The 13,524-nt window shown below is 38.1% G+C and overlaps 2 protein-coding genes across 2 annotated transcripts; both read left to right on the top strand.

Moving 5' to 3' along the window:
* Positions 1–5,723: 5,723 nt before the first annotated feature.
* Positions 5,724–6,645, top strand: LOC145059864 (uncharacterized). Its single transcript, XM_079007634.1, has 2 exons — positions 5,724–5,808; positions 5,960–6,645. Exons 1-2 carry the CDS (start codon positions 5,724–5,726, stop codon positions 6,643–6,645), a joined length of 771 nt encoding a protein of 256 aa, XP_078863760.1.
* A 6,288-nt stretch (positions 6,646–12,933) lies between these two features.
* LOC145059863 (uncharacterized) lies at positions 12,934–13,314 on the top strand. The gene is made up of 2 exons (XM_079007633.1): positions 12,934–13,235; positions 13,287–13,314. Exons 1-2 carry the CDS (start codon positions 12,934–12,936, stop codon positions 13,312–13,314), a joined length of 330 nt encoding a protein of 109 aa, XP_078863759.1.
* The last annotated feature ends 210 nt before the right edge of the window (positions 13,315–13,524 follow it).

The following is a 13,524-nucleotide window of genomic DNA, read 5'->3' as shown; positions in this document are numbered from 1 at the left end:
ACTCTAGAGTCATAAAGTTTCGAACTTTATGACTTTACAAGTCCAAAAAGTGCTTAATACATGGTCTTAATCCACTAAGACCTTCTACAAGATGCATGAAGCACATCTAACAAATGGGACCTCATTTTTATGGCTTAGGACCCCTCCTAGGGTCTGAAAGGACAACTCAAATTGACAAGCACAAACCATACACAAGATGACACTTTTGGGACCAAAAGGTAACATACAATTACCCAAAAATGAGATCTAGCAAACAAGTCATCAAGGTATGAACTTTATACATTCTAATGATGGAGAAGGATGCAAAACTCCCAGATCCAAGCTTGCTTCAAGATTTCAAGCTTCACCACCTCTTTCGTATTCCTTTGGAACAAAAAACCTCACACTAAACCTTCCAAGAGCTCAAATGAGGCTAGGTTTTGCAAGAGAAAACGAGTATACTGATGGAGATAGGAAATGAGAATAGAAATGAGGCTTAATGTTGCTTAAATACCACCCAAAACCTAAAAATTAGGGTTTCCTTCTTTAGCTAGTAAACCCCCTGTACATAAGTGTACGCCCAACGTACTAGGGCATACCCTAGTACGCTCAATGTACGCACGTGTATGCATGGCATACTTCTGCTGCCAAAATTACAAAAAATGTCACAATGGCTTCAAGGCATTTTCTCGTGGGACTTAGGGACCAAAATATCATAAGATAAAATTATAGGAATGAATTTAGAAATACCTTAATATCAGGATGTTACAATTCTCCCCCACTTGAGCTAGACTTCATCCTCGAAGTCTGCTGATGCGAACAACTCAGGATAATGCTCCCGCATCTCAGCCTCCAACTCCTAGGTCCACTCGGAGCCTCTCCGATGCTGCCACTGTACCTTTACCAAAGGTATCTCCTTGTTGGGCAAGACCTTCATCTTTCCTTATAGAATATCTACCGGCTTCTCAACATAGTTTAGGCGCTCATTGACCTAAATATGATCCAACAAAACCACTGCATCCTCATCCAATATGCACTTTCGCAGTTGGGAAACATGGAAAGTGGTGTGAATCTTATTGAGCTCCTCAGGTAGCTCCAACCTGGAAGCAACCTTGCCAACATTGGAAATCACCCAAAAAGTCCCAATATATTAGGGACCCAACTTTCCCCTCTTCCTGAAGCGTGTCGCACCTTTACAAGGTGAGATCTTCAGTATTACCATATCACCGACCTAAAACTCCAACTCAGATAGGTGTCGGTCGGTATAGCTCTTCTGTTGACTCTGAGTGGTCTGTAGCTTCTTCCTGATCTGTTAAATGAGCTCCGTGGTATGAAGGACCACTTTAGTCTGTCGCATAACCTTGTGACCAACCTCACCCCAACAAACCGGGTACGCCATCTCCTCCCATACAAGAGATCGAAAGGTGGAGCACCAATGCTGGAGAACTCCGCAAGAGTTAGGTAGGAATCCCAGCTCACACCAAAATTGATAACATATACTCGCTACATATCCTCAAGGGTTTGTATCAGCCACTCACTCTGGCCGTCGGTTTTAGGATGATAAGCAGTGCTGAAGTGAAACCTCATACCTATTTACTCATGGAACTTCTGCCAAAAACGGGAGGTGAACCGAACATCACGGTCTGACACAATGAAGACTGGAACCCCATGGCGAGAAACGATCTCGTGAACATACATATCGGCCAACTTCTCGGCCGAAGAACTCTCCTGGATAGCCAAAAAGTGAGGACTCTTGGTCAATCGATCCATAATGACCCAGATAGCGTCAAAACCCTTTTTCGTCTTTGGCAACTTGGTGATAAAATCCACTGAAATCTGCTTCCATTTCCACATGGGAATCTCCAGAGGCTGCAGCTTGCCATGCGGCCTCTGATGCTTAGCCTTGATCATCATGCAGGTCATGCATATCTCAACATACCAGACTATCTCCCTCTTCATATACGGCCATCAATAGCTCAATCTCAAATCCCGATACATCTTGGTGATCCCCGGATAAATAGAAAAATGAGACTTACGAGCCTCCTCCAGCATAATATGCCTAATCCCACCAGAATCGGGAACTCAGACTCGACCACACCAGTTCAATAACCCTTGACTATCCAGGACAAATCTGTCAATCTCACCTCTTATCCTCTCTTTCTTCCAGTTTTCTTTCCGAACCCCCTCAGCCTTAGCCTCCCTGATCAATCCCAAAAGCAGAAAGTCAGATTTTATCCTCATACACGCCATCCTACATAAAGACCCCACCAACTTGTGGCTCAAAGCGTCCGGTACCACATTCGCTTTACCCGGATGGTAAAGGGTCTCGCAGTCATAATACTTTACTACATCCAACCACCTTCACTGGCTCATATTTAGGTTTGGCTGATCCATTATATGCCTCAAAATCTTGTGATCCGTGTACACAGTACAACAGACCCCATATAGATAGTGCCTCCAAATCTTGAGGGCGAACACCACCTCCCACAACTCTAGATCATGTGTGGGATACCAACCTCTTTGCTACATACCAACCTCTTTTCCACGTACCAAACTCTAGATCATGTGAGGAGAATGAGAGCCATTAAGCCAATTTATAGAGACTTTTATGGGGACGTGCACCATACTACATACCAGGTGCGTCGCGCTTTGGGTAGGTGTCAGTTCCTCCACCCAGAATGTGATACGTGGAGTGATTTTTCAGGGCCATGTGGCAAAAAGGTTGGTACTAATCTAACTTTCAAATATTCGTATCTCCCTCATACACTTATAAACTATAATAGGTATATTTTATGGAACACACGTACCACTCTACTAATTCGAGAAACAAACATATAAACCATAATAGTTATAGTTCATGTACCACTTACAACATTTTTACTATTTTAGAGATACAATACAAACGAACATATGAACTATAATTGGTATAGTTTACGGAACGTACGCACTACTTTTGCCAAGTTCAGATTTCACTACAGTAACTAACATATAAACTATTTTAGGTATAGTTTATGGAACATACATACAATTAGCCATTAGAAAGTGGTTTTCATTTATTCTACAAGTAATTGTCAGTATAGCTTTATGAGACACACTTCAAGTACTTAACTAAGTACCAACCAAGCCATGAAATTATAACCAAAGTCTCCTTGAGGGAGACTGTGACTTTGTGTATAGTTCTATACAGGACTGACAATCCTGCATCTTAACTGTTAGCTACAGTTAGGCCGACAGGCCTAGGGTGAAAAATGTCATAACTATTCCGACGCCTGAAGAATGTTGTTTCAGGCCATCATAGGTCATCAAGTATGCTTATAATAACTCACAATTTGGTATTGAACAATACGATTAGTGTAAGAATACATAAACAACTTCAAGTAGTTTTATCAAATGATAGAACTACAATAAAATATTTTACATTATAGCTGGTGGGATCCATGCACATACATTTACAAAGTTTTCATACAAGTATACAAAATACTATTTTCCAGTACAGAGAAACTTACATTTTAGAGAAACATAAATTTTCACTTTTATTTATTTACTAATAAGACTATGAAATACTATTAACTGAGTACAAAACTTCTTACGTATGTTTTTTCTTATGGCATCAAGACTACAATACATTTACAATAGAAAATATAGGATTTTCTGGTAGAATATGCTAACATTTTCAAAGAACAAAGACAAGTTTTCCATCTCAAAAACATACTTATGAACTCACCAACTTAAATGTTGATACACTTTCAAAATCACTTGTATTCTCAGGGAACCAGTAGACAGGTACACTACAGGTTTTTAAGAAAACGGAGCATTCACGGTGTCACGTCTATATTTTTGTTATGCATTTTGGTGTTATACAAAAAATGTTCTAAACACAATGTAAACAATATATTATCAATTCAATGTTTGTTGTTACTTTGATTACTATTATTCAATTCTTGTGATACTGTACATGACGTCCTCCACCTCCAAACGCTTCTGCCGTTCCGGTTTGGGGGTGTGATAGATTGTTATTAGAGCATTGCGTATAGTGAAATAAGTATATCAAACCATGTAAGATATACAAATCTAAACACATTGGGGCCAAAGCGCTCTGAACTAAATGTATACTTTTAAAATATAATTATTTTATAAGATGTATACAAACATGCATACATACTAGAAACAATATCATAGTAAGAACTTAACAAAAAGTTTTTAGATGTTCGACACTACAATTAAACCTAGACAGTTATGTGTTTGGGAGTGATTGTGGTGTTGCAACAAGTTTAAAACTTACCAACAATACATACAAGAGAAACTCTAGAACCAAACATGAAATTAAAATACTATAGGAGTATTTTTTGACACTATACCACTAGAACAAAAACATTTAGGCCTCAATAGTTATATATATATATATATATATATATATATATATATATATCCTAATAGTCGATAAGGGCCTTCTTATTAGAAAAAACCATGAGAAAACTAGGAACCCTTGCTGGTAGGTCTATAATTCTCGAGTGTATACGTGAGAGTTATATATAATTAAGATTTTATAGACTTAAAATTTGTGATTTAGCTTTACTTCCTGTTCCTTGTTTAGTTGTGGACTTAGAGTAGGATCACCTATTCGAAGGTCTATTTAGTCTTTGTTATGTATAATTTTTATACACCAGGTGATTATAGAGGGACTCAATGTAAGCCACACTATACAGATTCTTTACAAGTGTTGCTATAAATGAAGTTGGCGATTGTTTACTTATATTAGTAGAATTCAACAGTAAATCGCTTAATAGAGCACTATAACAGTCATGATAAGATATATCTTATTTAATATCACCTGACTCATGACCACTATAGAGGACGTATCATCACTTTCTCTTTAATCATTATAAAGAAAGATGCCTCCAAAAGAGTCCAACAGGAACAAAAACAACACGTCGACGAATCCACCACCCCCACCACCTCCTCAGTATGACCCTACTGTTTTTCAAGCAAAAGTAACCACCGTTGTGGCAGCTGCCATGATGCAAATTAACACAAGTGGAGCCAGTGGGGCGAGTAGTGGTGCCAACCCTTCTAACCACAGAGATAATTACGAACACCTAAGGGAGTGTTCCCACAAAGACTTCACAAACGCTAAACCCAAATCCTTTGATGGCACCATAGGTGTCATTGCTTTAACACATTCATTCAAGAAGACCGAATCGGTATTTGAGATCTGTGCATGCCCTGAAGCCAGAAAAGTAAAATTTGCAGCATTCACTTTCATAGACAGAGCCCTCTCATGTTGGAACAACCATGTCAAGTCATTGACGCTTCTAGTAGCCAATGCCATGAGCTGGGAAGACTTTAAGGAACTTATGCTAGCAGAATACTGCCTGAGGGGCAAGGTACAAAAGTTAGAGCAAGAGCTCTAGGCGCTGACGATGAAGGGCTCCGATATTGCTGCATACATAGCCAGATTTAGTGACCTGGCTACTCCTTGCCCCAGGATAGTCACCCCGGAAAGTAAGAAAGTGGAGAGGTATATCTGGGGACTATCTCCTCGGATCCAAGGGAACGTAATAGTTGCAAATCCACTTACTTTTGATAGTGGCAAGCATCTGGCACAGACCCTCGTGGATCATGGAGTACGCCAAGGCTTCATGAAAGCCATCCTTGAGCAACCCAAAGAAGGTAGTAATGAAAAGAAATTCTGGAACAAAAGAAAGGGGCACTCATCACATGAGTCCTCAAAGAAACAGTAAACTATGGCAGTCCACGCTGCTACTGTTCCTGCTGTTACTCCTGCTCCTCCAGTACCTCCCAGTCCATATGCTGGAAATCTTCCACTGTGTAATAAATGCAACTTCCATAACATGGGAGTTTGCAGAGAAAGGCATTGCAAGAACTGCAACAGAAAGGGGAACACCGATCGTTTCTATAAGGCGCCAACGCAATCAATCAACTAGGCCCCCATCAGAGGAGTAAGCCAAGCTTGTTACAGGTGTAGAGAAACAAGACACTACAAGAGGGATTGCCCGAAAAGCAAAGAATGTTGGTGGTGTGGGAAGAGTGCTAGCTATCAGACAGGAAGAAGCCATAACAGATCCCATGGTGGTGATGGGTACGTTCCCTCTCGATAACTCTTATGCATGTATACTCTTTGATAGTGGTGCGAAGAGGAGTTTCGTTAGCCATAAATTTAAATATCTACTCAAACAAAAACCAGAATCCTTAAACGAATCATTCACCGTCGAGATGGAAAACGGGAAAACAGAAAGCACTAACAACGTATTCATATGCTGTACCCTCACGCTAAACGACTATTCTTTCCAAATCGGCCTTATGCCAGTCTCAATAAAAAGCTTTGACGTCATCATCAGTATGGATTGGTTAAGTCCTCACCATGCTGATATCCTATGCTACGAAAAGGCCATTCGCCTTAATTTGCCAAGCGACGAAACCCTCATTATCTGTGGCGAAAAACCCGGTACAAACCTTCACATCATCTCTTGCATCAAAACCCAAAAATGTATGTGTAAAGAGTATCACACAATCTTAGCTCATGTAGTCAATGAAAGACAAGAAGTAAAAGACATCGAGAGCATTCCTGAAGTCTGTAATTCTCCTAACATCTTTCCCGAAGATCTTCTAGGAGTCCCTGATGTGTTGAAATACTACACCTACTAGTTTTACCAACTATCTAACTAGCTATTCGACTAAAGGCAGTGGACCTTTTCGCAAATAGTATAGCACAAACATTCAGGTATCGAACTTAGAGAACAGATTTAATTAATTAACCTAATCACTAAAAATTAACCTAAAACAAGCAAATGTTAAAAATGGTCTTTATCTGATTTTACAAGTTCAGACAAACTTTAACAATTAATTGATAATTTTAATCAATATTCTAAAAACACTTCCGTTTAGTTCGAATCGACTTCTACTTTATGGTTAGCTACTAACTATGGATTATTAAAGTTGGTCACCAATTAGTATTCAATTAGTAATTCATGTCCAAATTTACTAATCTTTTTACCAATTCATGAACTACCTTGTATGGTCATACATAAGCAAAACACAGAATTAGTTATTAATTATAGATAGGATATGTAAGATTTATCTAAGAAACACAATTATGGTCATAATTTATGTTCTCTAGCACAGCTAAATTAGTTACTTTTATCACTTATCTAAGATTTGGTCGATCCTAGCTCTAGCAATTTAATAGTCACTAAACTACTAGGTACCAAGTTCATGTAATTTAATGGCCACTAAGCTACACAATACCTAAATTAAAGCAACAAATTCACAAACGTTAACAAGCTAGGTAATGATAATCAAACACATGCACAAAACCAACTTATAAAATCCATAAATTAATAAACTAAGCCATAGATTCAAGGTTTCATCTAGCTAAACGAAAGTCTACTAATTTAGCTACTCATATTTGAAAGTAAACACACAAGTTCATAATACATTGACATTATTAAATTAATGCAAACCGGATGTAGCGGTTTAATCTTCAAACAATCCCTCCTTTAAAAGGTGTTTTTCTCACTTTTCTGACCTCTAAACTCGATTATAACTCCAGGAAATCATATCCAACCCCCTCAAAGTCGATATGCTAATGGATATTTATAGTTTCCAAAAATCGCGTCTCACATCGTGAGAATTAGGGTCTCACGTTGTGAGATCAGTAGAATTCGTGTTCAGTAAGGAAACTGCATTCCACGTAGCTATATTCTAGAAGAATCAATCTCACGTCGTGAGATTATACTCCTCACGTCGTGAGAACTGGGAATTAGCATTTCATACAAAAAGAAGTCGTCCGAAATTTTGTCTAGTTTTCATATCATTTTGAATCTCATCAATCGGAGTTACGAGTCCTAAGATATGGTCAAAATACTAACGATGGGTCAAGCTGTCTAGCAACATCCTTTTTGTATCTTTTTCAGCTCCAGTCCTCCAAGTATCCAACTTTTGTCGGTTTCAATCAATTTCTTCGAGAACGCCCACTTTTGGCTGCAAAATATAATTTAAACAATATAAGTACCAAATATCTTTTCAATTAACCAAATTATAGCTTAAAATGTATTAAAATACTACCAAGAAATGTGTATAAATATGACACTATCAGTCCCTCCTAAATGCCAAGTCATGTTCTGAATCGACATGATTCCTGGAGCTACCCCCGTAGCCAAATCCCCATATCGTCAAGCACCAGCGGAGATGCATGAATTATACAGTCAATTAAACGAACTACTCAGTAAGGGATTCATCCGACCGAGCTTCTTACCCTGGGTTGTACCGGTCCTGTTCGTAAAGAAGAAGGATTGATCTTTCCGAATGTGCATAGATTACCACGAACTAAACAAGCTTACCATTAAGAACTGATACCCTCTCTCGTGGATAGACGATCTATTTGATTAACTCCAAGGTGCAAGCTACTTTTCAAAAATTGACCTAAGATCACGGTATCACCAATTACGAGTCTAGGAAAATGATGCTCCCATAACAGCATTTCAAACTCGTTATGGTTACTACGAGTTTGTAGTAATGCCCTTCGATCTAACAAATTCACTTGCGGTATTCATGGATTTAATGAATCGGGTATGTTGTCCCTTCCTAGAGAAATTCGTGATAGTATTCATAGATGATATACTTTCTACTCATGGAGTAAGGAAGAACATAGCCAGCACCTGAGACAAGTCTTAGAAATATTAACGGCAGAAAAGCTTTATGCGAAATTCTCAAATTGCGAGTTTCGGATTTAGGAAGGTAAATTTCCTTGGTTATGTGGTCAGGGAAGAAGGAATACATGTGGACCCCTCCAAAATAAAGGCAATCGAGACCTGGTCAGCACCTAGAACGCCCATAGAGATCTGCCAATTTTTAGGACTTGTTGGCTACAACCACAAGTTCATACAAAACTTCTCCAAAATTCCTAAACCACTTACTGCCCTGACTCAGAAGGGTGTAACCTTTAGTTGGGGACAGAAACAAGACACTGTGTTCCAAACGCTGAAGCAAGCCCTGTGCAGCGCACCTATTTTTTCTTCCTGAAGGGACAGAAGACTTCGTAGTATATTGCGATGCATCTAATCAGGGGCTTGGCTGATTGCTTATGCAGCGAGTAAAGGTTATTGCATATGCCTCGAGACAGCTAAAGCCACACGAGGTCAACTACACTACTCATGATCTTGAGCTGGGAGCAGTAGTGTTTGCTCTGAAGATCTAGAGACACTACCTTTACGGTACAAAGTGCACTATTTTCAGCGACCACAAAAGTCTTCAGCACATACTCGACCAAAAGGAGCTTAACATTAGACAAAGACGATGGGTAGAACTACTTAATGACTACAAATGTGAAATTCGTTATCATTCCGGTAAAGCCAACGTAGTAACAGATGCCCTTAATCGAAAGGAGTGCTCAGGTCATAGAGTAAAAGCACTAACCATAACCATCCATTCACATCTGTCCACAAAAATCAAAGAGGCTCATAGAAGCCTTGAAGCCTGATAATGTGGCGGATGAAGCCTTAAGAGGAATGGAGAAGCACTTAGAGATTAAGGGTGACGAAGTTCGTTATCTCATGAACTGGATCTGGACACCGAAGTTTGGTGGCTACAGAGAAGTTGTCATGAACGAAGCCCACAAGACTCGATACTCCGTTCATCCAGGTTCAGATAAGATGTATAAGGATCTCAAGAAACTCTATTGGTGGCCGAACATGAAAGTGGAAATTGCTACCTATATGGGCTAGTGTCTAACTTGCGCTAAAGTTAAGGTAGAACACCAGAAGCCCTCAGGTCTATTGCAACAACCAGAGATACCTTAGTGGAAGTGGGAGCGGATTACAATGGATTTCATAACCAAGTTACCTAAGACCCCAGGTGGTCATGGCACCATTTGGGTGATCGTCGACAGATTAACCAAGTCCGCCCACTTCCTACCAACAAACGAAACAGACAAGATGAAGAAATTGGCCAGAACTTACATCAAAGAAATTATATGATTGCATGGTGTGCCAATCTCTATAATTTCTGATAGAGACAATAGATTCACCTCAAGATTTTGGTAGTCACTACAGAAATCTCTGGGAACTAGGATGGACATAAGTACAACCTACCATCCACAAACTGACAGGTAGAGTGAGAGAACTATTCAAACCTTGGAAGACATGTTGAGAGCTTGCATGATCGACTTTGGTAAAGCATGGGATACCCACTTGCCACTTGTTGAGTTCTCCTACAACAATAACTATCACTCTAGTATCAAGGTTGCCCCGTTCGAAGCCCTCTATGGCCGCAAGTGCAGATCCCCTCTGTGTTGGGCAGAAGTAGGTGACACACAACTAGCTAGAGGGCATGTTCCTGACAACACTCTCACTAGCCCAGAGATCATAAGAGAAACAACTGAGAACGACTAAAAGCTTCTAGAGACAGGCAAAAGAGCTACACAGATAAGAGACAAAGACCCTTGGAATTCCAGGTGGGTGAACGTGTTCTGCTGAAGGTCTCACCTTGGAAGAGCATGATACGCTTTGGAAAGCTTGGAAAACTAAATCCAAGGTACATAGGGTCGTTCGAAATTCTTGCTAGAATCGGTTCAATAGCTTACAAACTTCGTCTACCACAAGAAATTAATAATGTACACCCTGTCTTCCATGTGTCAAATCTAAAGAAGTGTCTATCCGACGAGACTCTTGTGATTCCACTCGATGAAATCAAGATAAACAGGAGTCTGTAATTCGTGGAAGAACCAGTAGAAATCATGGATAGGGAAGTCAAACGAACGAAACAAAGTCGCATACCAATAGTGAAGGTTCCTTGGAATGCCAGGCGAGGACATGAATTCACTTGGGAGCGAGAAGATCAGATTAAACAAAAGTACCCGCATATTTTCCCTAGTCCATGAGTACTCTCTATAGAATAAATTTCGGGATGAAATTCCGTCTAACTGGGTGATAATGTAACAACCCTTTATTTTCAAGTCAATAAAAGTCAACAAAAGTCAATCTTGCTAAATAAAAGTTAAATTGTTAATTTATTAATTTGTTAAAGCTTAAATATGGTTTAACACATGGAAATTATTTTATTATATAAGTGTTTTAAATATTTGGGATTTAAAACACCTTGGCTGAAATCACCAAAAATGAATTCATGATAAACCGAAATCATCTCCACCGAAAAACCCCTGCAAGGTCCCACCTTCGGGTTGCAAACCTTTACCGAAATCTCTTTTGTTGACCAAAAACTCATCCTCGGTTGAACCTTAAGGACTGAAAATAGCCTTTTTCTTGGTAGGATTTAGAACGAAATCACCTTGATTCTTGGTATTGAACAATACAATTAGTGTAAGAATACATAAACAACTTCAAGTAGTTTTATTAAATGATAGAACTACAATACACTATTTTACATTACAACTGGTGGGATCCAGGCACACAAATTTACAGAGTTTTCATACAAGTACACTACAAAATACTATTTTCCAGTACAGAGAAACTTACATTTCAGAGAAACATACATTTTCACTTATTTTTATTTATTAATAAGACTATGAAATACTATTAACTGAGTACAACAATTATTATGCATTTTTGTCTTATGGCATCAAGACTACAATACATTTAAAATAGAAAATATAGGATTTTCTTGGAGAACATACTAACATTTTCAAAGAACAATGACAAGTTTTCCATCACAAAAACATACTTATGAACTCACCAACTTAAATGTTGATACACTTTCAAAATCACTTGTATTCTCAGGGAACCAATAGACAGGTACACTACAGGTTTTTGAGAAGACGGATCATTCATGGTGTCACGTCTATATTTTTGTTATATACAAACAATGTTGTAAACACAATGTAAACAATATATTATCAATGCAATGGTTGTTGTTACTTTGTTTACTATTATTCAATTGTTGTGATACTGTACATGAAGTCCTCCACCTCCGAACGTTTCCGTCGTTCCGGTTTAGGGTGTGACATTATTGTAAATAGTCCAGTGGAAGACTGGCAGGTTCACAACCTGTAGCTGATGAAATGTGTTTTTGAGCAATGTACTCTACTTCCCTCATGGTTGCCTTATTGCTACGAACTCCCTAAACCACTATTGTCTAACTATTGCATGCGATGGCCCTTAGGACTAGTCCTTATAGATGAATATATAAGAAAACAGGGATGGGTAATCGGGTTAATTGTTTGATGTGAAATATGTAATTAAACAAGTTAATTATATTATTGTGTGTTGAAAACCCTATGTAATCACCAGGCCTTCCAACTTGACCCCCTCAGTTTCTTTGTATCACATGTAGCGGTACAGTTGTATTTAGATAATGATATTTGGATATGATAAGAGAATCGAGGAAACATAGGGATTTAGTATATTAAGAGGTTGTGAAGCCTGTTAAGGCATGTTTATGCTTATGTTTTGTATCAGTTACGACATCTCAAGTTTTTATATATTAATGAAACCGTTTTTTTCAAAATTGCTTTGATTAAAATAATATTTTGGCACAAATTCCGCGCCAATAAAAGAATACTATATTGTACATAAGCATAAAGAAAAAGTTTTTAATTGGCCGTAAAATTAGTGATGCCACAAAAAGGTTGAAGTTTAATAGAGCTCAAGAGAAAAAACGATGAAGGGTGTTAAAAGAGCGTTTGATATTCTTAAAAAACGTTGGTATATACTTAAATACACCGCATTTTTTGTTGATGAGAAGAAAATGAGTGAGGTAATGTATACTTGTATGATATTCCATAATATGATTCTTACAGATGAAAGAAATCCAATATGTGAGTATAATGAACACGAGATTGTTCCACCGACACAAGCTTTTGACGTTGGAAGTGAGGAGCAATTGGCGATGAGAGAAATAATTCATGATGTTGAGACTCATCATGTTCTTCGTAAAGATTTCACAGAACATATATTGGTTTGGTAATTTTAAGAAAAAACGATGAAGGATGTTAAAAGAGCGTTTGATATTCTTAAAAAACGTTGGTATATACTTAAATACACCACACTTTTTGTTGATGAGAAGAAAATGAGTGAGGTAATGTATACTTGTATCATATTCCATAATATGATTCTTACAGATGAAAGAAATCCAATATGTGAGTATAATGAACACGAGATTGTTCCACCGACACAAGCTTTTGACGTTGGAAGTGAGGAGCAATTGGCGATGAGAGCAATAATTCATGACGTTGAGACTCATCATGTTCTTCGTAAAGTTTTCACAGAACATATATTGGTTTGGTAATTTTAATTTTGATGTTTTGTATTTTTAAATTCTATGTTGTTTTTTAGGTTTGTTATAATTTTCTTTGAAGTCTAATGAAATTTAAGTTAAAATAATTTGTTTAACTTGATTATTTTTAATATAAGTTAATTTAAAAAAAAAAATAACATTACAATGGTAACAACTAACAACCCATGTCCTTTAAATGGTAAAATTTAGATGCAATGGTAAATTCTAAGTGACCGCTAGATGGAGTGTGGCAACCTTAACACCAATGTCTCTGGCCTTAGATAGCTACCTATAGAT

Source organism: Lactuca serriola, chromosome 6 (genome assembly GCF_051521515.1).
Source record: "Lactuca serriola cultivar US96UC23 chromosome 6, Lser_US96UC23_V15, whole genome shotgun sequence".
NCBI lineage: Eukaryota > Viridiplantae > Streptophyta > Magnoliopsida > Asterales > Asteraceae > Lactuca > Lactuca serriola.
The sequence above is the reverse complement of the archived record's forward strand: the minus strand, read 5'-3'. Positions and strand labels throughout refer to the sequence as shown.

What these genes read in the sequence shown, in the direction of transcription:
- LOC145059863 (XM_079007633.1), top strand. Translation starts at nt 12,934, where the DNA reads ATGAAGGATGTTAAAAGAGCGTTTGATATTCTTAAAAAACGTTGGTAT. An exon ending in ACAGAACATATATTGGTTTG is followed by an intron (nt 13,236 to 13,286) that starts GTAATTTTAATT and finishes GTTGTTTTTTAG; the next exon opens with GTTTGTTATAATTTTCTTTG.
- LOC145059864 (XM_079007634.1), top strand. Translation starts at nt 5,724, where the DNA reads ATGGCAGTCCACGCTGCTACTGTTCCTGCTGTTACTCCTGCTCCTCCA. An exon ending in TGCTGGAAATCTTCCACTGT is followed by an intron (nt 5,809 to 5,959) that starts GTAATAAATGCA and finishes AGCTTGTTACAG; the next exon opens with GTGTAGAGAAACAAGACACT.